The sequence below is a fragment of the Mercenaria mercenaria genome, chromosome 6 (assembly GCF_021730395.1).
Source record: "Mercenaria mercenaria strain notata chromosome 6, MADL_Memer_1, whole genome shotgun sequence".
NCBI classification, from domain to species: domain Eukaryota; kingdom Metazoa; phylum Mollusca; class Bivalvia; order Venerida; family Veneridae; genus Mercenaria; species Mercenaria mercenaria.
This window is the reverse complement of record NC_069366.1, coordinates 52,157,045-52,185,029: the sequence shown is the minus strand read 5'-3', so window position 1 is coordinate 52,185,029 and position 27,985 is coordinate 52,157,045. Positions and strand designations below refer to the sequence as shown.

At 34.9% G+C, this 27,985-nt stretch overlaps 1 protein-coding gene across 1 annotated transcript; it reads left to right on the top strand.

Annotated features, from left to right (window-relative positions):
* Positions 1-53: 53 nt before the first annotated feature.
* LOC123548889 (uncharacterized) lies at positions 54-23,117 on the top strand. The gene is made up of 18 exons (XM_053545899.1): positions 54-140; positions 2,238-2,385; positions 4,433-4,579; positions 5,496-5,609; positions 6,668-6,748; positions 7,378-7,464; positions 7,912-7,995; positions 8,559-8,651; positions 9,741-9,857; positions 13,089-13,202; positions 13,889-13,993; positions 14,704-14,772; positions 15,745-15,897; positions 17,044-17,162; positions 18,377-18,503; positions 19,118-19,219; positions 21,269-21,349; positions 22,334-23,117. Exons 2-18 carry the CDS (start codon positions 2,275-2,277, stop codon positions 23,027-23,029), a joined length of 2,400 nt encoding a protein of 799 aa, XP_053401874.1. The 5' UTR covers positions 54-140; positions 2,238-2,274; the 3' UTR covers positions 23,030-23,117.
* Positions 23,118-27,985: the final 4,868 nt, after the last annotated feature.

The following is a 27,985-nucleotide window of genomic DNA, read 5'->3' as shown; positions in this document are numbered from 1 at the left end:
TAAAAACCAATTTAGCTGTGATCAACAAATCAACAAATAATAACTCGTCCATTGGCTGCTGAGGCTGAGCAAATCAATAAAAATGAATGGATTACATTTTTCGCATTTATTGCGTTGATGCATTGACAAATCAGATAGAGGTTTTCTTTTACCCACTGCTTATTTATAATCAAGTCTAGACCAAACTATTGGACTTTATACTGACTTTTACTAGGATGAGAGATAATAATTAAACTTGGCTGAAAAGTGCAACTTGAAATTTGTGTAACAGTAAGGAAGGTTCAGGGCATATTTGGCATATGTGAATGAACTTCTGTCAGCTAATTAGTTGAAACCAAATTTTACATCTAAAAGATGATGGATCTGATATATATAATGATGATGCTCGGGGCCTAGTTACTATAACGTGCTATTTTCTTTTGGTTGCGTCGGAGGTAAAGTTGAGCGTTATTTTACGTTGCATATATATAATCCAACACACAACACGAGCTAGAAAGCTCTTGTCCGACAAACTAGGTATCCAGTTACTGATACTTACCTGTGCTTATTTTACCTCCTGGTACAACCCTTTCAGTGCTGAGTACCAAGCAAGGGAGCTACCGGTACCATTTATCACGTCTTTGGTATGACATGGCCGGGGATCGAACCCCAGACCTCCCACACATAAAGTGGACACTCTACCACTAGGCTATTGAGGTGGTCCATCAAGTCATAACAGAATATTTGAAGCTGAATTGTTTCAGCATATAATGACACTGCTAGATTACAGTTACAAAGGCAACTTATGTAGTTTTACATCTCAGTACTTACATATACCTCTAAAAACTTCTAGGTGTATACACTAAAACATACAGTTGTACATTTATAAAAATACTGAATTTGGTACACTGACTAATTGTAATTGATTCACTGCTCAGTCAGTTTCAGAATGCAGTTTGATACTTCTTTAAGAAACAATAAAGACAACAACACAACTTTTTAAGTTTGTATTTGTTTGCAATACCTTCAATGGTCGCACTAAAATGTTTAATACAAAGTTCATTGCAGTAATTTTCAGGAGATGAAAAATAACAACTACTTAATCTACATAAATTTCATAATTATTTATTTTTTAATACTGTAATATACTTTCACTAACACATAAAAGTTCATGTCAAATTTTTCTCGAGATAGATTAAAATTAGCAATCTCCAGATCAGTTATTCACTCAGGTGTTTTTGCAAATATATGAAAGAAGTTGTATATGAAATGCAGGAATAATGCTTTTACATAAAAAGTTAACATTAACACTTACCCTGCTAAATTTCTGCAATGAACTTGTCCATCTTTCAATATGGACAGTGTCATTAACTGTTAAAAGGGGTGCTTACCAAAAAGATACTGACTGAAAGGCAAACAGTGCAGATCATGATCAGACTGCATGGATGTGCAGGCTGATTATGATCTGCACTGATTGCAAAGGCAGAGTTATTTGTGTCCAGCATGATAAGGGTTAAAGTTTTCAACAAATTTTAATTAGTCATTTTTATAAAAGTTTGTCTTTTTCCAAGTATACTCACTATACTATTCAGGCTAGGTCTTAAATTTTTACAAATACTAGATGTGTTAGAATTTGATCATGCAGTTCTGGCTTTCTATAAAAGCACAGCATTACTATAATATTTATTTCTTTTGATGCAGTGTTACTATTTTGCTATATATACAGAACTAATATCCTATTTCCATAAGTACAGCAGAAGTATATATTTAGACCCTTTTCATATGCAGATATAGTATAAGACTGATGTTTTGTTTTAGTATTTTAATGATGTTTTCTTAGTACTACATTTTATCGTATTATATATGCATATATCATACAAACCTCTAAAACCATCTTGGTGCATACAGGTACCTCTAAATCCTATTGGGTCATACACATATTTGTAACAACATCTCATTTCATACATATAGCTGTTTTCACAGTGCATATACATACCTCTAAAAACATCTCATTGCTTCGCATAAACATTATGGCACATATACACACATCTAAAACATCTAGCTCTGTGCATACATATAAATGTTCTGCCAGTAACATCTTAGTTCATACATACACCTCTAATACCTTTTCAGTGCTACATAATTATTCATTCATTAATTGTAATCAGTGACAAAAAATTTTTGTTCATAGTCCAATTCTTGTTGATATAATGTTTTGTGCTTATCATAAGGCTTATTTATCTATTGTTACATTATAGGTTGGAAAGTTAGCCTAGACCACTCAGTCTAGCTAGAATGGACAGCCTGGTTAATCATGAAAGTTTCACTTCACTGGTTAGGCAGTTAAATCCAAGAGAGGTGGTCGAAGTTTTAAATGGCAGTGAAAATACAGGAGATTTATTCAAGGTATAATATTTTCTATCCAAATATTTCTTCTGTTTATATATTGTTTAACAAGTTCATTCTTCACAGTGATTGGTATTCTTTAACACTCAAAATGTTATGAAATAATGATAATGCAAGATGAGTAATATTACACAATGTCATGTACTCACTTAAAAATCAAAAAGTAAGCAAGCTCAAAAGCTTTATATCTATTTTTAGCTCACCTGTCACTAGTGACAGGGTGAGCTTTTGTGATCACCCTTCGTCCGTTGTCCGTCCATCGTCCGTCCACAATTTCCTTGTAAACATGATAGAGACCACATTTTGTATTTGATTTTTATCAAACTTGCACACAACTTGTATGGGCATAATATCTTGGTTCCTTTCGAAAACTGGCCAGATCCCATTATGGATTCCAGAGTTATGGCCCCTTAAAGGGCCAAAATTTGCCATTTTTGGCTTGTGGACAAAATAGAGACCACATTTTGCGATCATCTTTAATAAAACTTGCACACAACTTGTATTGGCATAATATCTTGGTTCCTTTTGAAAACTGGCCAGATCCCATCATGGGTTCCAGAGTTATGGCCCCGTAAAAGGCCAAAATTTGCTATTTTTGGCTTGTGAACACGATAGAGACCACATTTTGCAATCATCTTTAATAAAACTTGCACACAACTTGTATTGGCATGATATCTCGGTTCCTTTTGAACACTGGCCAGATCCCATTGTGGGTTGCAGAGTCATGGCCCCTTAAAGGGCCAAAATTTGCTATTTTTGGCTTGTGAACACGATAGAGATAACATTTTGCAATCGACTATAATCAAACTTGCACACAACTTATATTTGCATAATATCTCGGTTCCTTTCGAAAATTGGCTAGATCCCATCATGGGTTCCAAAGTTATGGCTCCTTAAAGAGCCGAAATTTGCTATTTTGGCTTTTGCAGCCATATAGAGACTTCATTTACGGTTCGATGATACAGACTTGCAAAATATCTTCAACAACAATAAATCTTGGATTCCATGATGAATCTGTGATTCTGTCAGATCCAATCATAGGCCCCTGATTGACCCCTGAAAGAGCCAAATTTTGGTAATTTTTACCTTGTGAACACGATAGAAGTGACATTTTGTATTTGATTTTAACCACACTTACACACAGCTTAAGTCACAATAAGATATCAGTTCTTTTGAAAACTGGCTAGATTCCATCATGGGTTCTAGAGTTACTGCCCCTGAAAGCGGCAAAATTTTCTATCTTGGCCCTTTCTGCCATATATATAATATAGAGGTTTCATTTATGCTTTGATTTGATACAAACTTGCACAGAATGATTAACATGATGATCTCTAGGCCTGGATCGAAACTGGGTCATGTCGGGTCAACAACTAGGTCATCCGGTCAAATCAAAGGAAAAACTTGTCAACAACCTAGAGGCCACATTTATCACCCTATCTTCATGAAACTTTGTCAGAATATTTATCTTGATGATATCTAAGCCAGGTTTGAAATTGGGTCAGAAACTAGGTCATAAAGTCATATCAAAGGAAAAGCTTGTTAACATTCTTCAGGCCACATTTATGACCCTATCTTCATGAAACTTGGTCAGAATGTTTATTTTGATGATTCCTAGGCCAAGTTTGAAACTGGGTCATATGGGGTAAAAAATTAGGTCAATTAGTCAAATCAAAGGAAAAGCTTGTTAACACTGTTGTTCATTTGATGTGCATAAAACTTGGTCAGAATGTTTGTCTGCATGAAATATTGTATGAATTTTTATCTGGGTCATGTTGGGTCAAAAACTAGGTCACCAGGTCAAATCAAAGAATAAGCTTGTTATCACTCAAGAGGCAACGTTTTTTGGTCCAATCTTAATGAAAATTAGTCAGAATATTTTGTCTCCATGAAATCACCAGGTAAAACATGTTACTCTGTTATGGTGTGTTACACAGGTGAGCTTAGGGCCATCTTGGCGCTCTGGTTGAAAATTTCTGAATAGAACTTTCCTTTCATGTACCTATTAAATAGTACTATGATACATGAACATCACACCATTCTTTTATAGGATCTGCCACTGTACCATATATTAGTTGAGGCTTTGCTGCACAGGCAGACAGATGCAAGTGAAAGCAGCAGAGTGTATGCTAGAGTTGCAACACAGATTGTGTACATGCTGTCTACACATGGTGCAGATATCAATATTCAAGATGAGGTAAATATGTATTTTTGGTGGTATTGAAACATTGCATAATTTTCGAGTTCCCATTTGTGCCCTGCTGTACTGTACATGTTTTAAAACTAGTTTGCATCGTCAGAATAACAACAAATTATCAGTTGAATACCAGCTTTTGAGGTAGAAGCATAAGTTGGCCTTTCTGTTGGAGGAAGCCAGGGTAACTGGTTCTTTAGATATCTTGTGACTACTTAATCGTATCTTGTATGATACCCTGGACCCAGTTGTTCAAGATCTGAACAGGTGATTAAGCTATTGAGGCTATCATGAAAAAAATGTTTGTGGTAACACGACCTACCCATGAAAATCGCTGCAACCAAACTTTTTTTTTCTGGCCAGTCAGATGAAAAATGTTTTTTTTTCTCCGTATTATGATTATATGCAAAAAAAATCCCTACCTACCTACCCACACAAAAAAACTTTGGTTCATGTTACTGCAAACAATTTTTTAATGACGGCCTGATTGATTAAATGTGAATCAAAGAAGACTGATACTGCAATTATGCAATGAAATCACTGTTTGTATGTCACAATTAATTTACTATGTCATAGTGTCAAACATCATAATGGCATGCTGGGAAAAAAGACCACATAAAACAAACAAATATTTGGTGGATGTTGTCAAGGATGTAAGATAGTGATTTTTTATATTGTGTTAGAATCAAAATTATAAATCTCAGTGATTTTCTATTGAATAAAATCATTGTCATTCAGATGTGTAGGTACTCTTTTACCACTTTAGCTGCACTCTTGTGATATGATTCCTTTGCATCTGAATGCTAAACAATGGCTTTATTCAACAACAATTCACTATTTTGGATATTTAATTCTTAATTCAATGTACTTGTAAATTTTGAAGTGCCCTTTAATGGTTAAATATCTCTTGTTTTTATAGAATGGGGATACAGCTTTATTGTGTTACCTTAAGACAGCTGATATAGGCCTTCTGTCAGATGATCTGGTTGTAGCATTCCTAAGATGTGGAGCTGACAGTTGCTTAAAAAACAAGGTAGGTGTACAAGCGAAATATGAAAATGAAAAATATTACTTGGAAAATATAGTAAAAAAAATGAACAGTTTTACACAAGGCTTTTATAATGATTACCTAAATGTACTCTTAAACTTGAACAGCAACAGTTTTTGACATTAATTAGATGTAAAGTTAACTTTTCATTTGCCATGAATAATTTTGAGCATGCATAGTTTTTCATTTTGGGAAAACAAATGTAAGGAATGCTTTTGTTTGGCTGTGTGAAAAGTGAGCACGAGTTTTTTTTACTTGTATGGAATTTGTCCAGTATTTTTTATGGGCTACTCTGCTGTGTGTTTGAAACCACGCTTTGGATGTAGAATAATGAATTCTTTCATATGAGGTAGCCATCAAGCTAGGTTAAGGAAAGGTACTTGATTCTACACAAGTGCCTGCTCGGACCGGAAATAATACAGGAGGGGCACTAATAGTCCTCAGCTCCTCATCCATAAACAAAAGTATGAAAGTTGCCATATAACTTACGATTGTGTGTGACATTAACTCCTCCCTGCTTCCCCCAACAAATAAATTGTTATGGCCTTTCGTTGGTTTATCTGATTCATGGATGGGATTTTTAGTTGCAAAAGGAATGTGTCAGGTATACGACTTCCTTATGGATAGACTTTTAACCTTTAACTTACTGGCAGCAAGTGATTTTGCTTTTGCAGCCAGTGCAGACCAAGATCAGCCTGCACACTCATGCAGTCTGATCATGGTCTGCACTGTTTGCAATTCAGTCGGTAGACTTTCAGTCAACACCCCTTCGTATAATAAACGGTACTGCTAAAATTGAATGATAGACCCATCCATTTTAGAAATTCAGCATGGTAAAGTTTAATCTCACCATTTGGAATCAGCATTACTTCAACAGAAATTAGACTTCATTTCAAATAACAAAGGTATGGCCACAGGTATTCTGAAGACTATGAAGTACAATATTAGACACAATGACACAATGAGAAAACATACAAAATAAGCAATTTTCAGCAAATTGTTTTCTTTATTTGTAATGCTGTAGTTACATGACTTTTTTGAAGGATGGTTTAGATGTACTGCAGTACATTTTGCAAGAAGATGAACTGCCAAAACAGATCAGAGCCAGAGTGCTGGAGTACATGGTATGTAACAGTGCTAGTGACTCAAGAAAAAATTCATATTTTCAATTTTTTGTGTCATATTTCACAAATCAGCCTTTGTTTTCAATAGTTCTTTTTTAACAGCCTAAGTCAGCATGTTCAGTGCAGTAGGAAGGAATTTTTAAACAAAGGACAGGCAAACATTTCATCAGTTTTTGATTTCCATTTGCATCTGCAAAAAAAAACTTATTGTCCTGGTAATGATAACTTGTAGAGAAATACAATATAACTATTGTTGATCATGGCTTGCCATTCTACATACAATGATCTGCATTTTCAGAATGTACAATAACAATGAAATATTGCATTTTATTCTCGTTTTCATTTACTCTACATGTTATTTCAGCAATATCAGAGTTACATGGTTTCAGACTGAAATAGCTATTTTACTTGGACATGAATTAAATTTTATTCATTGGTCCAGCCACAGAAAGCAGGAAAATAAGTTCATCTCTAATTTCTGTGATTTCATATTGTATTTAACTGTTAAAGAATGAAAAACAAAACAAAGAATTTTCAGACAGAAAAGGACATGTGTTTGTTTTTTTCATGCAAGTACATGTGTATTATGTATATAACATGTATTTAATGTATATAATTCTATATCGTAGCCCGGAATATGGCGTGCTGTGGATTCAGATGATGCTTGCACTGTTAGAAGGTTGATTAATCAATGGTGTAATATAAAAGTAGTGAAGGTTTGTTGAAATTCTCTTACTATTTACATATTTTACCAGTCTTTATAATGAATGATTTATATAAAGTTGTAAGAGTAGTTCTTTTAGTTCTGGTTGACTTCGTTGGAGTCCAAAAGAAAATTTAGAGTCTGTAAATGTAAAGGGGCATTTTACATTATATTTACTTTAGTTTCTACGATTTTATGACTTTTTTTCTGCAATGTTTGTTATGCCTCATAGTGGAAAGTTTTCTATTTGTATCAGATCTGCTTTTGTTTTTATTTCAGTGAAAAGTTGGTCATTTATAGAATCGTGAATGATTAGCATTACAAATTTCACGAAATCAGAAGTTAACCACAGGTCACATAGTTACATAATTATGAAATACTGGCTTGAGACTGCTGAAAGATTATGTTAGTTGTACATTTTAACATTGTTTTATAGCATGTTTTCAATATATGTTAACAGGATGGAACATCAGTACTGCAGTTAGCATACAGTAAAGGAACAGAAAGTATTATAAGGGTTATCTCGGGGATTGGGCCCTCCATGGTAAGTCATTTTAATCTCTTGTACTTTATTCAGCAGTAACAAAATCGTACTTTACAATAAACATTCCTATTGACAACAACAAGTTAGATCTTTGCATACTACCCACTAACAGTGACTCAGGTTAACTTTTTTTTTTCTGATACTGGCCCTTTTGTTTCATAATTTACTGTTTAAAATACATAAATGCACTCTAATAGGAAAGAATTTAAAGACTAGTCTTATTTAGTTGATTTTCAAGTGTATTTTATAACTAAGGTCTTACTAGGTTATTCCAAACATTTAAAAATCATATCATTCATTTACCACATTCAAATTTTTATCATTTATGGCTTCCAGTCAGGATATTATGAGTGGTAAAGTTCCAGCAGTTTCAGATGCTTCATGTCTTGGTAGGAATCATAACTTCAAGAATGACGAAAATATTAGTTTCATTTTGTAGACTGAGACATGTGTTGCTGACAATTTTCTGCACAGAATGTCAGTAGCTCCTAAATTAAGACCGCAATCAAATTCCTAACGTATGATACATATTCTAGTTTTCTAGCTTGATGTTTTTATTACAGGATATGGCACACAGTGCACTGGCGGGAGATTATTTCACAGTTAAGAAGGTGCTACAGTCAAATAACCGTGTCAATATCAACTTGAAAAATATGGTAATAAGCTTACCCTGGTTAGACCTTTATCATCTACATGTCCTTTCCCAAGCTGAAGCGTATTAAATCGTACTAGCATCTGATGGCCCTTTCAGGCTAAGAATCAACATTTATTACATGAAATTCATATGAAAGTATTTCTGAAATATCTAGGTCTGCAGCTCTCTAATATGGAAATATCTGACATCCAAGGCATATACTGACATTTAGACAACATCTAAAAGGACCTTTTGAATGGTTTGACAACATTCCCAAACTCTCCATATACCCTACTCCGTTATGAACCACTGGGATTTATGTTTTTCCCGAGAGCAAATATTGTTTTGTAGATGAAAAGCTGACATGTCATGCGAAAGCTCAGGTATTTTCAGATCGTAAGAAAATGCTGAAAATGGACTCTCCATTAGCCAAAAAAAAAAGGCCACGTGCATACATTTAGACGGGGTGACCCCTGCGCATGAACCCTGACTATAGACCAATGCAAATGCGACTTTTGTTTTCAAGTAGCCTGTGTACTTTCATTTTCTTTACTTCCGGGAAAAGCTGAAGGTCATCTGATGTCATTTTTTGTGTTGTCTAAAACATACGTATGCCTGGTGAGATTGTATAAAAATGTACTGGTCCCCCTAAGGATATACTGTCTGTATGGAACTTGAACAAAATACGTGCAAGGGTAACTGAATATGAAGTATTTATATGAAGGTTGTGAACCTTGACAATCAACAGAGTATATATTCTCCTTCTGCCTTTTCGGCATCTTCCATCTTTTACAGAAAGTCATGTGCAGGTTGATCTACAAGACTGTATATTTAAATTGAAGAATACCATTTAGCCAAGCAAAACTATGCAATCACACAGAAATTGCTGAATGTCATTACAGTAAACAACCTTAATGGGAGCTTTGGTATTCAGCATCTTTTGTCAATATTTTCTCTTAAAAGAGACAAAAGATTTGAAACTGTAGAAAAGAATACTTTTATTGTTGAACATATGGTTAATGTTTCATACACTAACAGTACAAGGCTGTAATTAATTTTGTTTTGAAACAGGCTGCCAAGTACTTTGATGTTAAATTCTTCTATATTTCAGGCTGAGATGGGAGCAACCCCACTATTCTATGCCATCTGTAACAATGACAAAGACATGGTTGAGTTACTCCTAAAACACGGAGCACGACTTGACTCCAGTATGCAAGGGGAAAATGAGGTACAAGTCATTTGTACATTTGTCAAAATGTTGATACTAAGGTACAAAAAAAATTAAGAAAAAGATATTAAAATTTTGATTGTTATATGAATGTGGTAACTAATAACTGAAGAAATTATTGGGAAACAAATAGCATACAACAGTTAGTTTATCCTACTGTACTTTAGTCAAACAGTGAAGAAAGCTCGACACTTCTTGAATCATTCTACCCTTTTGGTGTTATACGGATATGAGGTGACTTGACTGTTACCCAGATGAGAGTTGAAACCATCAGAAAGACTGATACAACCTATCCAGCAATGCTGCAGTTTTGATTTTGGACAGTGTTAAGATCCTGTAAAATGAGTTATTTTCGCAAGTCTTGAACCTCGTTATTTTGGAATTGATGCGCATGGTAGAATGTTTGTGATATATGACTAATTTGTGAGACTCATACATGTAGATGACAGCTTTTTTGCAGTTATTTATTTTTAGCTCGACTTTTCGAAGAAAAAGTAGAGCTATTGTACTCGCCCTGGCGTCGGCGTCGCCGTTGGTTAAAGTTTTTGATAAAGTCAAATATCTCTGTTACTATCAAAGCTATTGACTTGAAACTTAAAATAGTTATTTATTATCAAAGTCTACACCAGGAGAAACAATCCCCATAACTCTGATTGAATTTTGACAGAATTATGCCTCTTTTTAACTTAGAATTTTTTGTTAAAGTTTTTGATAAAGTCAAATATCTCTGTTACTATCAAAGCTATTGATTGAAACTTAAAATAGTTATTTATTATCAAAGTCTACACCAGAAGAAACAATCCCCATAACTCTGATTTGAATTTTGACAGAATTATGCCCCTTTTTAACTTAGAATTTTTAGCTCACCTGTCACAAAGTGACAAGGTGAGCTTTTGTGATCGCGCGGTGTCCGTCGTCCGTCCGTGCGTCAGTGCGTGCGTGCGTCCGTAAACTTTTGCTTGTGACCACTCTAGAGGTCACATTTTTCATGGGATTTTTATGAAAGTTGGTCAGAATGTTCATCTTGATGATGTCTAGGTCAAGTTCGAAACTGGGTCACGTGCCATCAAAAACTAGGTCAGTAGGTCTAAAAATAGAAAAACCTTGTGACCTCTCTAGAGGCCATATATTACACAAGATCTTCATGAAAATTGGTCAGAATGTTCACCTTGATGATATCTAGGTCAAGTTTAAAACTGGGTCACGTGCCATCAAAAACTAGGTCAGTAGGTCTAAAAATAGAAAAACCTTGTGACCTCTCTAGAGGCCATATATTTCACAAGATTTTCATGAAAATTGGTCAGAACGTTCACCTTGATGATATCTAGGTCAAGTTCGAAACTGGGTCACGTGCCATCAAAAACTAGGTCAGTAGGTCAATTAATAGAAAAACCTTGTGACCGCTCTAAAGGCCATATTTTTCATGGGATCTGTATGAAAGTTGGTCTGAGTGTTCTTCTTGATGATATCTAGGTCAAGTTCGAAACTGGGTCACGTGCGATCAAAAACTAGGTCAGTAGATCTAAAAATAGAAAAACCTTGTGACCTCTCTAGAGGCCATATATTTCATGAGATCTTCATGAAAATTGGTTAGAATGTTCATCTTGATGAGATCTAGGTCAAGTTCGAAAGTGGGTCACGTGCCGTCAAAAACTAGGTCAGTAGGTCAGATAATAGAAACACCTTGTGACCTCTCTAGAGGCCATATTTTTCAATGGATCTATATGAAAGTTGGTCTGAATGTCCATCTTGATGATATCTAGCTCAGGTTCGAAAGTGGGTCACGTGCCTTCAAAAACTAGATCAGTAGGTCAAATAATAGAAAAACCTTGTGACCTCTCTAAAGGCCATATTTTTCATGGGATCTGTATGAAAATTGGTCTGAATGTTCATCTTGATGATATCTAGGTCAAGTTCGAAACTGGGTGAACTGCGGTCAAAAACTAGGTCAGTAGGTCTAAAAATAGAAAAACCTTGTGACCTCTCTAGAGGCCATACTTTTGAATGGATCTTCATGAAAATTGGTCAGAATGTTCACCTTGATGATATCTAGGTCAAGTTTGAAACTGGGTCACGTGCCTTAAAAAACTAGGTCAGTAGGTCAAATAAAAAAAAAAAACTTGTGACCTCTCTAGAGGCCATACTTTTCATGGGATCTGTATGAAAGTTGGTCTGAATGTTCATCTTGATGATATCTAGGTCAAATATGGAACTGGGTCAGCTGCGGTAAAAAACTAGGTCAGTAGGTCTAAAATTATTAAAATCTTTTGACCTCTCTAGAGGCCATATTTTTCAATGGATCTTCATGAAAATTGGTGAGAATGTTCACCTTGATGATATCTAGGTCAGTTTCGAAACCAGGTCACGTGCGGTCAAAAACTAGGCCAGTAGGTTTAAAAATAGAAAAACCTTGTGACCTCTCTAGAGGCCACATTTTTCATGAGATCTTCATGAAAATTAGTGAGAATGTTCACCTTGATGATATCTAGGTAAAGTTCAAAACAGGGTCACGTACCTTCGAAAACTAGGTCAATAGGTCAAATAATAGAAAAACCTTGTTACCTCTCTAGAGACCATATTTTTCAATGGATCTTCATGAAAATTGGCCATAATTTTTATCTTGATAATACCTATGTCAAGTTCAAAACTAGGTCACTATGTCAAATAATAGAAAAAAAGACGTCATACTCAAAACTGGGTCGTGTGGGAAGAGGTGAGCGATTCAGGACCATCATGGTCCTCTTGTTTGTTAAAGTTTTTGATAAAGTCAAATATCTTTGTTACTATCAAAGCTATTGACTTGAAACTTAAAATAATTATTTACCATCAAAATCTACACCAGGAGAAACAATCCCCATAACTCTGGTTTGAGTTTTGACAGAATTATGCCCCTTTTTGACTTAAATTTTTTTGTTAAAAGTCAAATATCTCTGTTACTATTAAAGCTTTTGACTTGAAACTCAAAATAGTTATTTACTATCAAAGTCTACACCAGGAGACACAATTCCCAAAACTCTGATTTGAATTTTGACAGAGTTATGTCCCTTTTTAACTTAGAATTTTTTTTTTCTGGCAAAGCTCTAATTCAGAGTCAAGCATTGAGAAAAGTCGAGCGCGCTGTCTTACGGACAGCTCTTGTCTAGAGTACTGACAGTAGGTGAATATAGCAATGATGAATCTGTTTAAAAGATTTCTGATTTAAAGAACGGTAACATACAGCTTTATTTGTAGATGGAGCTGCCTCTGTATTTTGCTGCTTTATCCCACATACCTACTTTGGATACAGACATGCTGAGATTTACCATTCCAAGAAAACCAGTGCCAGTTGACCAGCTTTACTATAAGGTAATACATTGAGTTGCAGGGTATTTTGATAATGGTGTTATATTTGTAAATCAGTTTTTGTGTGTAAAACTCAAGGAGAAATGTAGTGTCAAAATTGTGAGTAATACATATAGGCCTAATGTAGCCTACCAGTAAATATTTTTCTTCAAAGAAGTAGTTGTGTGCATGTTGTTTTGTACATGTTGAGTGATCAGTAGGCTATCGAAAAGATTTTCTTTCTGTATCTGGAGAAAAGGGCATACAGCAGTCATGCTGCATAGTCAAATCACTTAATCCTCACAGATGTAGGTTCGAACCTCACTTTGGGCATAGAATTCTTCATATGAGGAAGCAATCCAGCTGGCTTTTTAGAAGGTCGGTGGTTCTGCCGATATACCCGCCCATGATAAATAATGCTTGGAGTGCCATCTTTGGTTTTCCTCCACCATCAGGAGCTGGAAAGTCACCTGTGAGCTTTTACTGTGACGGTATGAAGACAAACCCAACCCTCCCCAGCAAAAAAAAAAAATGATAACCAAAAATCATACTGCATAAGTTATTTGTCTGTAGTATGAAAACTATATTACAATCATTTGAAAAAAGAAAAATTAAAGGACAGGCAAAGATTATCATCCTAACATTATGCCTTACATCTAGTATTAAAGGATGAAAAACTGGTCACAAATGTGTTCCAAATTTTTTTCCAGGGAAGGAATGTGATATTTTACTGCATAGAGCACGTGGTGGATATCGATCTGTTCTATGATATACTGAAAGCCTGCTCAGCCCATGTGCTTACACAAAGAATTGAGGTAATTACAGATTTTTTGTTAATTTAGAACTTTCTTTTTGAACACTCTTTCTGAATGCTCACTGCAGTGAAATGTGAAGTCATTAAAATGGTTCATACCAAAGTAGCTATTTCTTTGGCACTTAGCTTTTAGAATATGACATTTTCAAAATGAAATAAAAATTAATTTAATGCCTTCATTGGGATTTTATTTTGTGAATGGACACAACTTTGAAATCCACAAAAATAAGTGAGCCGCGCCATCTGAAAACCAACATAGTGGCTTTGTGACCAGCATGGATCCAGACCAGCCTGCACATCCACGCAGTCTGGTCAGGATCCATGCTGTTCGCTTTCAAAGCCTATTGGAATTAGAGAAACTGTTAGCGAACAGCATGGATCCTGACCAGACTGCGCGGATGCGCAGGCTGGTCTGGATCCATGCTGGTCGCAGAGCCACTATGTTGGTTTTCTCATGGCTCTCATGAAGTAATAATGATTTAACAGTAGTAACAACAGGCCTAAATTATTACCCACAGGAAAAATACTTTTCAGGGCTGGACTGTACATGAAATTGCAAAATGTCTAAGTTTAATGTCTGAGAGTATTTGTTGTTTATTGAAAATTGCAGCGATACTGGCCATTTATAGCCTTGTGATCCATAAAACCGAACTTTCAAGTATGAGTGTATTATATGAAAATGATTTTTATTTTATTGAAATTAAATTTTAGGGCAACATTAATGCAAGAGAGTATGCTGTTGTGAATGGCAGAGAACAGTATGATACAAAAATTGATGTTGTAAGTATTTTTTCTTTTACATTTTTTACTTGAAATTGTAAGTCTCACTAGAATATGTAAAACATAGTTCACCGAAAATTACATGAAATTGTAAGTGTTACTAAATGGCAGCTATGACATAATATTCATAATTTTAAGTGCCATGTGAATATGTTACTGACAGTTTTTAGTAACAGATTGTATTATAATGTAGAGAAATGTAATATTCGTAAAAAATTCCACTTTGTGTACTTTGAAGCTTTTGATACAGGAGTGGCTAAGGTTCTTAACTGATTCATTTGCCCATCATTTCTGTGTGCTTTATGTATTGTTTAGGACTATGGCCAGTATTTTTAAGTGAGTTTTTTCATAAAATTAATTTGGTATTGGTCTTCGTCCAGATATTGGAGAAAAAAATATCGAGACTACCAAAATTGGCAAGTGTGGCAAACAAGAAACTTTTGAAGTAAAGATAAAATATGCCACAGGGTTGTAAGATGATTGAATTTTTTTAACACAGACCTCCTATAAACATCCTAAAATTTTTCTTCACATGAACAGTCCAAGTGTTGCTCAAACCTACAGTGGGGGCCTCCGTGGCCGAGTGGTTAAGGTCGCTGGCTTCAAATCACTTGCCCCTCACTGATGTGGGTTCAAGTCTGAATCTGTGCATTGAATTCTTAATGTGAGGAAGCCATCCAGCTGGCTTATGGAAGGTCGGTGGTTCTACCCAGTGCCCGCTCGTGATAAATAAAGAAAGGAAGGGCACCTGGAGTCTTCCTCCACCATCAAAGCTGGAAAGTCGCCATATGACATATAATTGTGTCGGTGTGACATTAAACCCAACAAAAACAAAATCAAACCTACATTGGTTTTAGAGGCTGATGATTATAAGTTAGTGACCTTGACCGCTTGGCAGTGAAGGCCTTCTGTTTTAAGTTACATAATTATTACATATTGGGGTATAGATAGACTCCATTTATTGTTAAATAGGTTGTTGCTGACTGGTGTTCCCAGGAGGATCAGGCTATAAATAGAAACACATTGTGTCTCCATGGTTACCAGTATGTGTTGCCATTGACAGCAGAAAATACAAGTCCAAATGATAAATTAATCAACTATATGCAACTTGCTGAAGAATTTGAGGTATTTTGTTTCTTATACTTTTCTATCAATTCAATATTGCTAAGAAGCACCATATACTAGTATGCTTGAGTATTGATGGCTCGAACAACCAGGGTTGAATCAAGCATTTCATTTTCACATACCAGAGCAGGGGTCAAATTTAACAATAGTTTGTACTAGCTGAAATTAGCTAGTGCCCTTTTTGATCACTAGCTAAATTGAAAAGCTACCGGCTAAAGTTAGTAATATTTAATTACTCTATTAATATTTTACTGGCCAAAACTTACTGATTGATCTCTGTTAGTAGCCAGTCACAAACAAAATATTTCTATTAGCTTAAAGTAGCTTGAACAATAAAATGTCAACATAAATGATATCCTTTCATGAAGAAAAATGTGTACCTTCAAAACAGTTAAACTGAAGACATTTGCTTGTTATATTATTGACTAGCTGAAATTAGCTTGTACATTTCAAACCCACTAGCTATTTTAAAATTCCACTAGCATTTAGCTTGTATGCTTGTCTAAATTTGAACCCTGCAGAGGTTAACCATGGTTTCCTGGTTGAATCTCTTGCACTTTTCCTTGACTTCTTTTTTAGTTTGTTTACAATACAGTTTTAAGCGTTTCAGCTGATCAGGGTGTTTCTCAGTATAGACACACTTAAAATTGTTGGTGCGAAACTAGGCTACATCCATGACAGTGTTGATTCTGAATTACTAGCAATGTTTATTTCTTAAGGTGAAATTCTAAATCTTTGATTTATTAAGTAAATTTTTATTTGTTGCTGTAATTTTGTATTATTTTTAGCAAGTAGTTTTCTTGTTTTCTTGAAATTTCAGTTTGGCAAAATAAATGAGTGGTGCTGTTTGGCCATAAGGATTTTATCTTTGTTTGGAAGAGTCTGCTTATTGCTCGGAACCCAGGATTACTCATGGACTTTGCTCATCCCCTGGGGACCTTGAGTGATTGCTGGTTTACTATTATACTGTTAAAAAGTTTTTAAATCCATCTGTAACAAAGAAATATTTTTGATTCTCTTTGAATATTTGAATAGAAAAATACTGAACTCGTATACATGAATTTTTGACAGAAAATTTGTTACTGGTAGACATTTAAAAATGTTAGTTCTTTTGAATCTTGTATATAAGCTCTGTCTTGTTTGCAGGATTTCAAGATTCAATTGAGAGAAGCAACAGTTACTGGTGATGCAGCTCATGTTAAGGAAATGCTTGGTACACAATCATGGTCAGACAGAGGTTTGGATGTTTGTTTAGCAGATTGCAGGTATGTTCTAATTAGATGCATATTCTAAATAAAGTGTTTGATCTTCTATAACCCTTAGCCTGCTAAATTTCTATGATGGACTAGTCCATCATTCAGTTGGGGCCATTCCACTTATTATTGAAAGGAGTGTTCACTGAAAATTTACTGACTGAATAGCGAACAGTGCAGACCATGATCAGCCTGCACGGATGATCTTGGTCTGCACAGGTCGCAAAGGCAGAATCATTTGCCGCCAGCAGGCTAAAGGATAAATATATGTTGTGGTGTCTAATTCATGCTTCATTTGCATATGGTTGTAGAAATTTTCATTTTGATTTCTCAGATTCTGTTATTATGTGGCATGGCTGAGATATGGTGATTTTCTCATGACTAACTTTCACTGTTAATTACCGATCTAACTAGTAATTAGGGAGTAGTTAGGGATTGCGAAATGGTGGTCATTTTCCACCTGTGACTGGATTCCAACTGAACTCATTGGTTAATTATGTCTTCCACCACACAGTGGTATGGGAGACATATTGCTTTACTCCTATCTGTCTGTGTGTCTGTCACAAACCGTGTCCGCACTCTAAGTCGAACATTTTTCATCCGATCTTCACCAAACTTGAACAAAATTTGTTTGCCAGTAAGTGCTCGGCCAAGTTTGATAACTAGCCAAATCGGAATATTCTTTATGGTATGAATTGCCCTTCAAAGTAAATGTTACTTTCAGAAAAACACCTATTGCTTGAGCCGGTCTGCTTAGCTAAATATGGAGAGCACAGATCTATGGATCGCGGGGCCATGAGTTTGATCCCCGGATGAAGTGTACGTTCTCCGTGAAGATTTGATAAAAGCCATTGTTCTGGAATCATTCATCCTCCACCTCTTACTCATATGGGCAAGTTTGAAGTTACTTGTGGAGTACAATTTTTTACTGGTACAGAATCTAGGAACACTCGTTAGGTTAACTGAATATAACTGAAATACTATTGAAAAATGGCATTAAACCCAAAACAAACGAACAAACCTGTTGCTCCATGCACCAAGGGTATGAGGAAACTGCTAGAGGAATCCATGGTTTTAAGGGATCCAAACATAGGAGATATTCAGGTTAACCCTGATGGTACATAATCTGTTAATGTGAAGAAATGCACTTGGTTGAAAAAGATACCCCAATCCCGTTAATCTTGGGTAGAAAATGCCTCTAAAATAACATAACTAAATTTTTTCAGGGTACGTGGAGATGGTCAGCCTCTCTTACACAAGGCAGTATTATGGGAACATGATGAGGTTGTGAAAGAAATTGTACAATATGTGATGCACAACACTAAGAGAAAACTGGACAGTTTTAGAGATCAGGTTTTTCATTAGATATTATTTCATTGTTGTAGCTGAACAAACATTTAGTAGATGAGATATTTCAGTTAAGCAAGTGAACTATTCGATGACGAGCTGTCATTTCCATTCTGTTACATTTTCTACAATATTATACATTGTATCTGCATTCTTTGACCATATTGCTCTTCAATACTAGCCGAAGAATTCAAGAATTGCTTACAAGGAACATCTAACAGGCTTGGAATTTTTTCAAATTGGCTCAGATTTCAGATTTTAGACTGCCAGAATTTCCTAATATAACTCAATTGAAAAAAAAGAGATTTCAGGCATAAGAGTGTAGATTATCAGACTTTTGATTTTTGACTGAATCCCAGGCATGATATAATCAAATAAAACTTGCAGGTTATTGTTACAGATCCACTACCTTAAATATTGATGTGATTTACCAACTTAGTAGGTTAAAAATATGTGCTATAATTGAAGATGTGAAAGTTTAATGATGAAGATTTTGTCTCTATTTTTACAGTTGGCTTAACCTGATATCTGGACAGATTTGGCAAAAGCATTGGTTATGTTTGCTTATGAGTGTGAAAATAATATAAATTAGTCACTGATATATCAAAACTTGTATTCAGTATTTCAGAACAGCATTACACTATTTGTATGGAATGGAATGTTGTAAAAGGATGGCAGATATTTTGGAGGATAACGGCATGTCAGAATACTCAATGGATAAGGTATGTGGGTACTTTTATTAGCATATCAGTTATTGTCAGTGGTAGACAGCAGTATACTGGTATTTGTTACTCTGTTCAGTTTGTTTCAAGTTAGATCTGATTAGTTGTTTATAAAATTGAAAAGATGTCAGAATAACTTGAAAATCAATAATTATAAACATATACAGTCAGGTAGTTGGACTTTATTTACTAAATTTTGTTTCACAAATTGTATAACAACTCAATAATTCAGCATTCTTCAATTTTCAAGTACCAATTTAACCAGGATGTCCACAACTAACTGGAGAATTCTTCTAAATTTTTAGAGACATCATATTCTTGTCTATCTAACAGCGGAAGTATACAGAAGTCAGATGATGTGCCATGGATAGATAGATATTCCTGTCTTTAACTTGGGAAAAAACTTGTCTAAAATAGGGTGAATCTTAGTGATATAACTACACTATTAGCCTTATTATACATCACAAACTAAATTCATAATGCAGGAAAATACTCAGATGTATTTGTCATCATGATCTATTTTTAACATGATGGGCAAGAAAAATTATCTTACATGTTCTGCCTGCAAATGACGGCTGTTTTCCCAACCCTCTGGATATCATGGACAATAAATCTTGCTAAAGCTCTATTTCTCATTCCATGCTGTCTTTTGAATAGGGAAAAACCCAGTGATGCACAAGCAGGCATGTAAGATTCTTTTAACTCACGGTAAAGTTTGTCGAGATGAAGTCGATGGTTTATACAGTGTGCTTGCAAATATTAATAGAGCTTTTGTTGTCAACCTTTCATTGGCATCTGCATCACGAAAGTATGCATGTAAGCAGGTTTTCAAAAAAATATTAGTCCTAAGTTTTCAAACTTCACACAGGTCTTCAGCATCATGTGATGACCTCACCTTGATTTACAAACTTTGGTTAAAGTTTTGCAAGAAAGCATGTCACTGGGAATTAGCTAAGCAGAATGCTTTCAGACTCCACACAAGTCTTTGACTCCATTAGGCGACCCCAAAGGGCAACATAACTCTAGCTTTTACTTTGTCAAAATTCTGCAGCTTTCTAACATAGAAGTTTTGTGAAAGTTTTACAAGTAAGCATGTTTCTTAGAAACTACATGACCAAATGTTTTCAAACTTCTCACATGTCTTTGGCATCGTGCGTTGACTTCAGCTGTAAGATTTCAAAGCCCTAATTTACATTTATGCAAAATAATGCCTTTTTTCAGTTAAAAATTTTTGTGGAAGCTTTGCATGCTGGCAGGTATCTGGAACTATGGTACTGAATGTTTTCAAAATCTTCATGATTCTGTACTGACTAAGCAAAGTACCATATTTCTGACTCAAATTTACAAAATTATGCCCCTTTTTCAACTTTTTGCAAAATTTCTGCAGGAAAAATAGAATTATGTGGAAAAGTTTCAGATAATTATTGTTGAGCGCTCTGTCCCTTGTGAGCTCTTCTACTACCTAAAAAGGGTAAATTTGTAAAACTTTATCCCCTTAGTTAGAGAAAAGTCTATACCAGCAGTATGGTAGTGTTATGATTGTTAAAATTCATTTTATTACACGTTTGGTTTATAGTTTATTTGGGTGGTAGTCCTTTACAAACCATCTAGTTTTACAAAATACAAGGCCCTTTAGGATGTAGGGTAAAATGTAAGTTCAAATTTATTATTAGGGATTATTATCAACTCGAGCAAAGAGTGATAGACCAACAGGCAAATACAATGCAGTTCCCTGTCTCCATCAAGTTAAGGCAACTTTGGATAATTATAGCTAATTTTATGTAGGTTATTAACCCTTATGATGCTGGACAAGATTGATTCTGCCTTTGCGACCAGTGCAGATCATGATCAGCCTGCACATCCGTGCAGTCGAATCATGATCAGCACTGTTCACCATTCACTGGCATTCAGTCAATATCTTTTTGGTAAGCACCCCTTTTAACAGTTAACGGTACTGTCCAGATTGAAAGATGGACAAGTTCATCATAGAAATTTTGCAGGGTAAGGGTAAAACGAACTAGTTATGGAAATTGTAATTTATTTTTTCAGGATGGTAGATCACCTTTGGCTTTTAAAGACAGACGAGGACTGTTGGAAATGAAAGACTTGATAGAATATCATCAAAGACAGGCATGTAGTGGTTACACTTACTTTGATATGGTATTATCTTGTATAAGAGGTCATCTTGTAATATTTTATTCCTTGACTTTTGGAAATTAGTTAAACATAGTCGTTTTTGATGAAGTATTTACACCTTAGTATGAGGGAGCAGAACATAAACGATCATTACGTTCATTGAATACAAACTTTGCACTCACAGTCCTGATACGTTTTAACCACGCATTCTGAAGTATTTTGTTAGCTGGAAACCGATGTAAGGTAACAGTTTTATTATCAACAGTTTTCCCTCTGTAATTGCTACACACACAACAATAATGTCTATTAGAACTCCGTGATTTTACAGTTTTTTTATCAGATTTAGCACTATTTCCGTCTGTCATGTTTGCTCCCCAATATTTTTGATGTATGCTGATCTTATCTTTTGGCACTGAAGAGTTCACAAGGGGAGTAATAAATCAGGGGAGATAACAACCCTTATTGAACAGGACTATAGTAAGGAGCAGGCCACAGTGTCAAAATAGTAACGGTCACTGATTTCGAATCACTTGCCCCTAACCTGTGTTGGTTCAGATAGTTATTAATAAGGTCACTGATGGAATTACATGCCCCTAACCTCTGTTAGTTCAAGAAGTTAAGGTCTCTGATTTTTCGAATCACTTGCCCTTACCTCTGTTGATTCAGGCTTGAGTTATCGTATGAGGAATCCAACTAGCTTGGTGGTTTTACTCAGGTCCTTACCAATACCTTCAATAATGTCAGGTGTGGCATCTGATGTGCTTCTCCATCATGAAAAACAGGAAAGTCACTAGTAAAGTATATTTTTGGTAGGCACCCCTTTTAACAGTCAATGGTACTGTCCAAATTGAAATATGGACAAGTTTATTATAGAAATTTAGCATGGTAAGGGTTAAAACCTAAAAAGATTTACTGGTTTGAATGTGGTTCTATGATGTAAAAAGACACTAAACTGTTAATTGTGTATATTTTTTGCAGGATTTCTCTGAACCAGAGCCTGACCCCTGGTCAGTTAATTTACCATTGCCAATCACTGGATTCCTCAAACAGTGTTTACATGAAAAGCACATGAAGAAAAAGCATGATAAGACAGTGTATAATGCTATAGGTAATGGTCGACAGGCTGGGAAAACCAAACCTGATAAAAAGCATCGCCATTTGAAAGGAACGGCTGATTTGCAAAGTAAATCTGTTGATAAGAAAAAACATCGGAGTGGTTTTCATTTGCAAACCTATTCAGAACGAAACTCCGATTCTTCAAATTCACCTGAGAATTATCAGAAATGTAATCAAAAGCAAATATGCAACCGAGAAAGAGAAGCAGGTAAATTGAGTTACTTCCAACAATATCAAAATACAGAAATGATGCAGTTTCCCAGAAACAGTTACGTAAAGGATAAACTAAGTAGAGACAATTCAGTAGAATATCAAAAAGTGAATACAGTGGTTTCAATGAAGTATGAGAATGGAAACTATTTTCGTTCGGACGTTTATCGTGACAGTGATTTCTCATCTTTAATGAAGGATGATGTTGAAACCGGCTCTGGACAGGATGTATCTGAGTTGTCATCTGAAGCAGGTAGTTTGTATGAGGACTATGAGGGGGACCAGTCAGACGTAGAAAGCGAGGATGAAGGAACCAACCACTCTGAAAAATATTGCAGTATTTTGTGATTTAGGAGAGTTTGCTGTCAATATCCAGAGCCAAAATTTATCTGTGTTAAGTCAGAAATTTAGATATGGGATTTCAAGTGCTTAATTTTCTTAAGGCCACACCAAATTGATAAGTTGTTCATCGGATTTTTTTCTGAAAAAATTGAGGCGGCTAGCGAAAAAATAATTTAAATATTTGTTTAGGTTTTTGAGAAAATCAGGAGCGAGCGAAGAGCGAAGAAATATATTTATCTTCATTTGGCTCTCGGCTGACTAATAAAAATGTTAAAATAGAATGCATAGCCCTTTTAAATTAAAAAGTAAGTCCCCAGGGATTGAGAAAATCTGACCTGCAGACGCACAACAAAGCGAACTCGTGAAAAAAATGTATTAACAGTGTCATACAGTACACTGTATCAAATAATGCATGCTTTTGAAAATGCTGTTAGAAAATATGTAATAAACAACAATGCATAACCTTACACCATACTTACCACATACATATGCGACTTGAATATTTACTGCTATGAAAATGTAGCATTCTTAGCTGACTTTACAAAGTTTTTGATACATCAAATATTAAGTTTTATATAATGACCAATAGCTCTGTACTTTCAAAGCTTCTGACTGTCATGCCCCTTTTACTGGCAAAGCTCTAATTCAGAAAAGTCGAGCATGATGTCTTATTGTACAGCTCTTTTTCTAACTTTAAACTTTCATAACATACTAAATTTGTTGAAACAAAGTCTCAATTACAGTCTGAAATGGCGATTAACGTGCATTAGCATTAACATTAGTCAACTAAATGATTGGAAAATTTGAAAATCGAAACGGTTCTGAAAACAACTCATAATGTAAATTCCTTACCCCACCAACTTTCGTATGCAAATGCTGATCATTTGGACAGAAAAAACAGAAAACAGATAAGTGACATGCATCAATAAGTATTTACCCTTACCAAAATAATGTAGATTGATGTTATCAAATAAATTAGTAAGCTTTTCTTCATCCAGTTTTCAGTGAAATAAATCGATTTTTTTAGCATGTAATTTGGTAACATTTGAAGAAAATGGCGTAACTGCATAAAGGGGAAACAACTTTAATGCAACTAAATATAAGTGTTATGATTTATTATAGACGATGTGTGCGTAGTATGTATTTATTTTGATTAAAATCCATTTGAGAACAATCTAGGACTGGAATTATAAGCATTTATACACTTTTACATCCGTAAAAAGTAGCGCACCAAAAATTTTTGGATTGATTTTTTTCAATGGGGCGAGCGCAAGCCAAAAACAAAAAAAAATATATTTTTTGTGTTTCTGAAAATATACGAGCGGCAAATCCGATGAACAACTTTTTCATTTGGTGAGGCCTAATGACCTATTTTTGTTTTCAGATCACAGATTATGATGAAACCTAGTGTAATTGTAACCTATATAACCACAAAATGCTCTGCAAACTTCCATCAGTATTAGAGCCGCGCCATGAGAAAACCAACATAGTGGCTTTGCGACCAGCATGGATCCAGACCAGCCTGCGCATCTGCGCAGTCTGGTCAGGATCCATGCTGTTCACTTTCAAAGCCTATTGCAATTAGAGAAAACGTTAGCAAACAGCATGGATCCTGACCAGACTGCGCAGGCTGGCCTGGATCCATGCTGGTCGCAAAGCCACCATGTTGGTTTTCTCATGGCGCGGCTCATTTATGCATTGATAACAAATTTTCAGCAAATATATTTTAGATTAAACACAAAGTCATAAGTTTTGACTAGGATGGTTAGGAATACAGCCAGGTTTTAAAGTTAATATATATGAATTTGAACTGTATTAAAAATTTATGAGACAAAATTATTGTTCTAGCCTTTTCTGGAATATCTGGTGGCAGCTTGAGACATTGTGGTTAGTTTGTAGAAGTGACCACTTAATTAATATATCATTTTTCATTTTTTGTCTTAGTTTATCACATTTTATTTTCAAAGAAATTATATCCGGTTAAATAATGTGACACTGTAATTATGTATATATTTCTTTGTTTTTGGTTGAAAGAAAGAAGGTAGTCCCTCTTGTGAAGAGAGGTGGAAAAATGTCTTTCATTTTGTATAATGCATTATGTCTTTTTCTTTATACTGAAGTATTAAGTTTTATGATCTCAACCAGATTTTTTGTTCATTTTAACTTTACTATTTGAGTGCAATATTGAGAAATCTAGTCAGAGGTTGTATCCTTTTGGGTAACTTAAATTTGTGTTGTGAAAAACAGCATGCTTCCGAATGTAACTTTAAAAGGTTTTTCAAACAGAAAAATAGATCCATTAATTGTTACTCATAAATAGATATTTTTTAGTCCGTTTGGAAGAGACGGTATATTTTTTACACATGTCTGTCTGTCAGTAGACACTTTGATTTTCAGTCACTAACTAGAGAGCACTTCGTATACAGTAGTCAACTTCATTTGATGATTGTATATGGTCATTAAATGGCCTTTGTAGCATTTTGGGTCAGAAGGTCAAGGTCAACATGACCTCAAGACTAGAAATGGTTTGCAATCACTAAATAGAAAAGGTTTGACTTGTGATTGTCAATATTTATAGGATGATTGTCTGTGATCAGCAGATGATACCTATCACTTTCAGGTCAGGAGGTCTGTGTCACAGTTATTTTAAACTTTGGTACTTTATAATCTATAACTGAAGAATGCTTCAAATTTTTATTGCATGATTGTCTTTGATCTTTACATGACCCCTCTTGTTTTATGGTAATTACAAATGTAGGCCTAAGGTCAAGGTCACAGCATGCTTGGGGTTGAAAAGGTAACCTCCAACAAGCCACCAGTGGTGGACATATGTGCCTTACAGAAAGCTCCTGTCTAAATTAATGTCATACTGTTGAACTTTGTGTTAAATCTGTTTGCATAAGAAATCTGTAGTCAGAACACGTACTTCTACATGCATTTTGAAAATTGTCTGATGAAACATTTGTAAAATGCAAGGTGATCTCTGTACTGATACGTTTTCTTGAGACCATATATTAAAATCTAAACAAAAGACAAAAACTTCAGGAAAACCAGGCTTTTTCAAACATTTTCTATTTTGAGCATCTGTGACCGTGACCTTGAAGTGATCTTGATCCTAGGAGCTGCAAAAATAATCCCCAAACTTTTGTGTCCTATTTAGATACCTACATCATACATACCAAGTTACATCACAATATCTCATTCATAGTTAAGAATTACTGAGCAGGAACCATTTGTCTATCTTTAATAACCATCGCCCAAAAATAAATAAGTAGTTAGTTCTTCATATAAGCTTGCTATACACTACTTTAGTGACAGTTTCTAAGTGGGAAAAAAAATCTCTTTTAGTTACTGACCTTGACATTGACTATGGCATCTAAATTGCTCCTCTTTTTTAATACACAAAATAAACAAACGCAGGAAAAATAAACTCGAAGCCTTGACTCGAATTACAACCATTATCTATCCACTGCTCTCTAAGGTTTCTACATTCAAAAATATACAAAACAAGAGATCAGTGCCTGAACCACTGCACTACGGTGAGATTTTGAAAGCACAAATTGACTAAATTATGTTGACCTTCAACTTTACCCCACTGACCCCGTATTAATCCAAGCCTTGGTTTTTGTGTAATCTACCTAGACCAAGTTTAATTCAAAATAGTCCAAATGGAAGTTAATGATTGAAAACTTTTTTCTGTTTTAGAAACAGAGACCTAAATCTTGACTCCATTGGCCCCATATGCAATCCAAACATTTATCTTACAATATGCTACGGGATAAGTTTCATTTCAAAATCTCAACTAATATTTTGGTAGGTAAATGGAAATGAAAATTTGATGTTCCCATTCCATTGAGCATTACCACTCTAATAACCATGTTTTCAACTTAGAAATTCTGGCTGAAAATCTGTACATTAACCCTTAACATGCTGGACACAGTGGTTTCTGCCTTTGTGACCAGAGTAGATTATGATCAGCCTGCACATTGGTGCAGTCTGATCAAGATCTGCACTGTTAGCTAATCAGTCAGTATCTTTCGGGTAAGAACCCCTTTGAACAGTAAATGGTACTGTCCAAATTGAAAGATGGATAAGTTCATTATAGAAATTAAGCAGGGTAAGGGTTAAGCTGGTTCTGAAAATGAAATGGTCTCAAATACTTCCAGTATATGAAATATCAGAAAAGATTGGAAAATAAGACACCTGCTTTGATGATTTATGTAAGACAGATAATGGGACTGTCTTTTTTTCTTCTCAAAATTGTGTGAAAAAAATGTATAAAATGGTATAGAATAGGTAGTGTTTGCAGTTTTATTTCATACATTCAATTAAAAAAATATGCCACAGTATGTGTAAGAAATTTGTTTACATTGATCTTTAACATAGCAATATAATTTTTTCTTTATAATATTGAAAATGAGCCACTTTCACTTTCTTATTTGGAAAATCGTTGGCCAAAATAAGGCCAGAAAGTAACAAAATCTGGACAATAACCTGCAAAGTCCGTATGAAATTTGTTAAAAAAAACTGTTACTTGTTACAGAGGTTTTAGTGTATACAGATATGTTATCTTCGTATTTGAATTGTATCTTTTGTTTTAGTGTATAATTATATTATTGTTTTGTGATAGTGCAATAGTTGTTACTGACAACTTCCCTTTTTACCGAATAAACAAAAGAAAATAATCAGTTCTTGTTATTGTCCACAAAGAGTATTGGTTGAGTGACCAACTTTCTACCTTTTTTGTGCCCTTCAACAAAGAAATTAGTGTTTTTGAAAGTTTGCATTAACCCTTATCATACTGGACATGATTGATTCTGCCTTTGCGACCAATGTAGATCTTGATCAGCCTGCACATCCATGCAGTCTGATCAGGATCTGCACTCTTCGCCATTCAGCCAGTATCTGTTTAATAAGCACCACTTTCTAACAGTAAGTGGTACTGTCCAAATTGAAAGATGG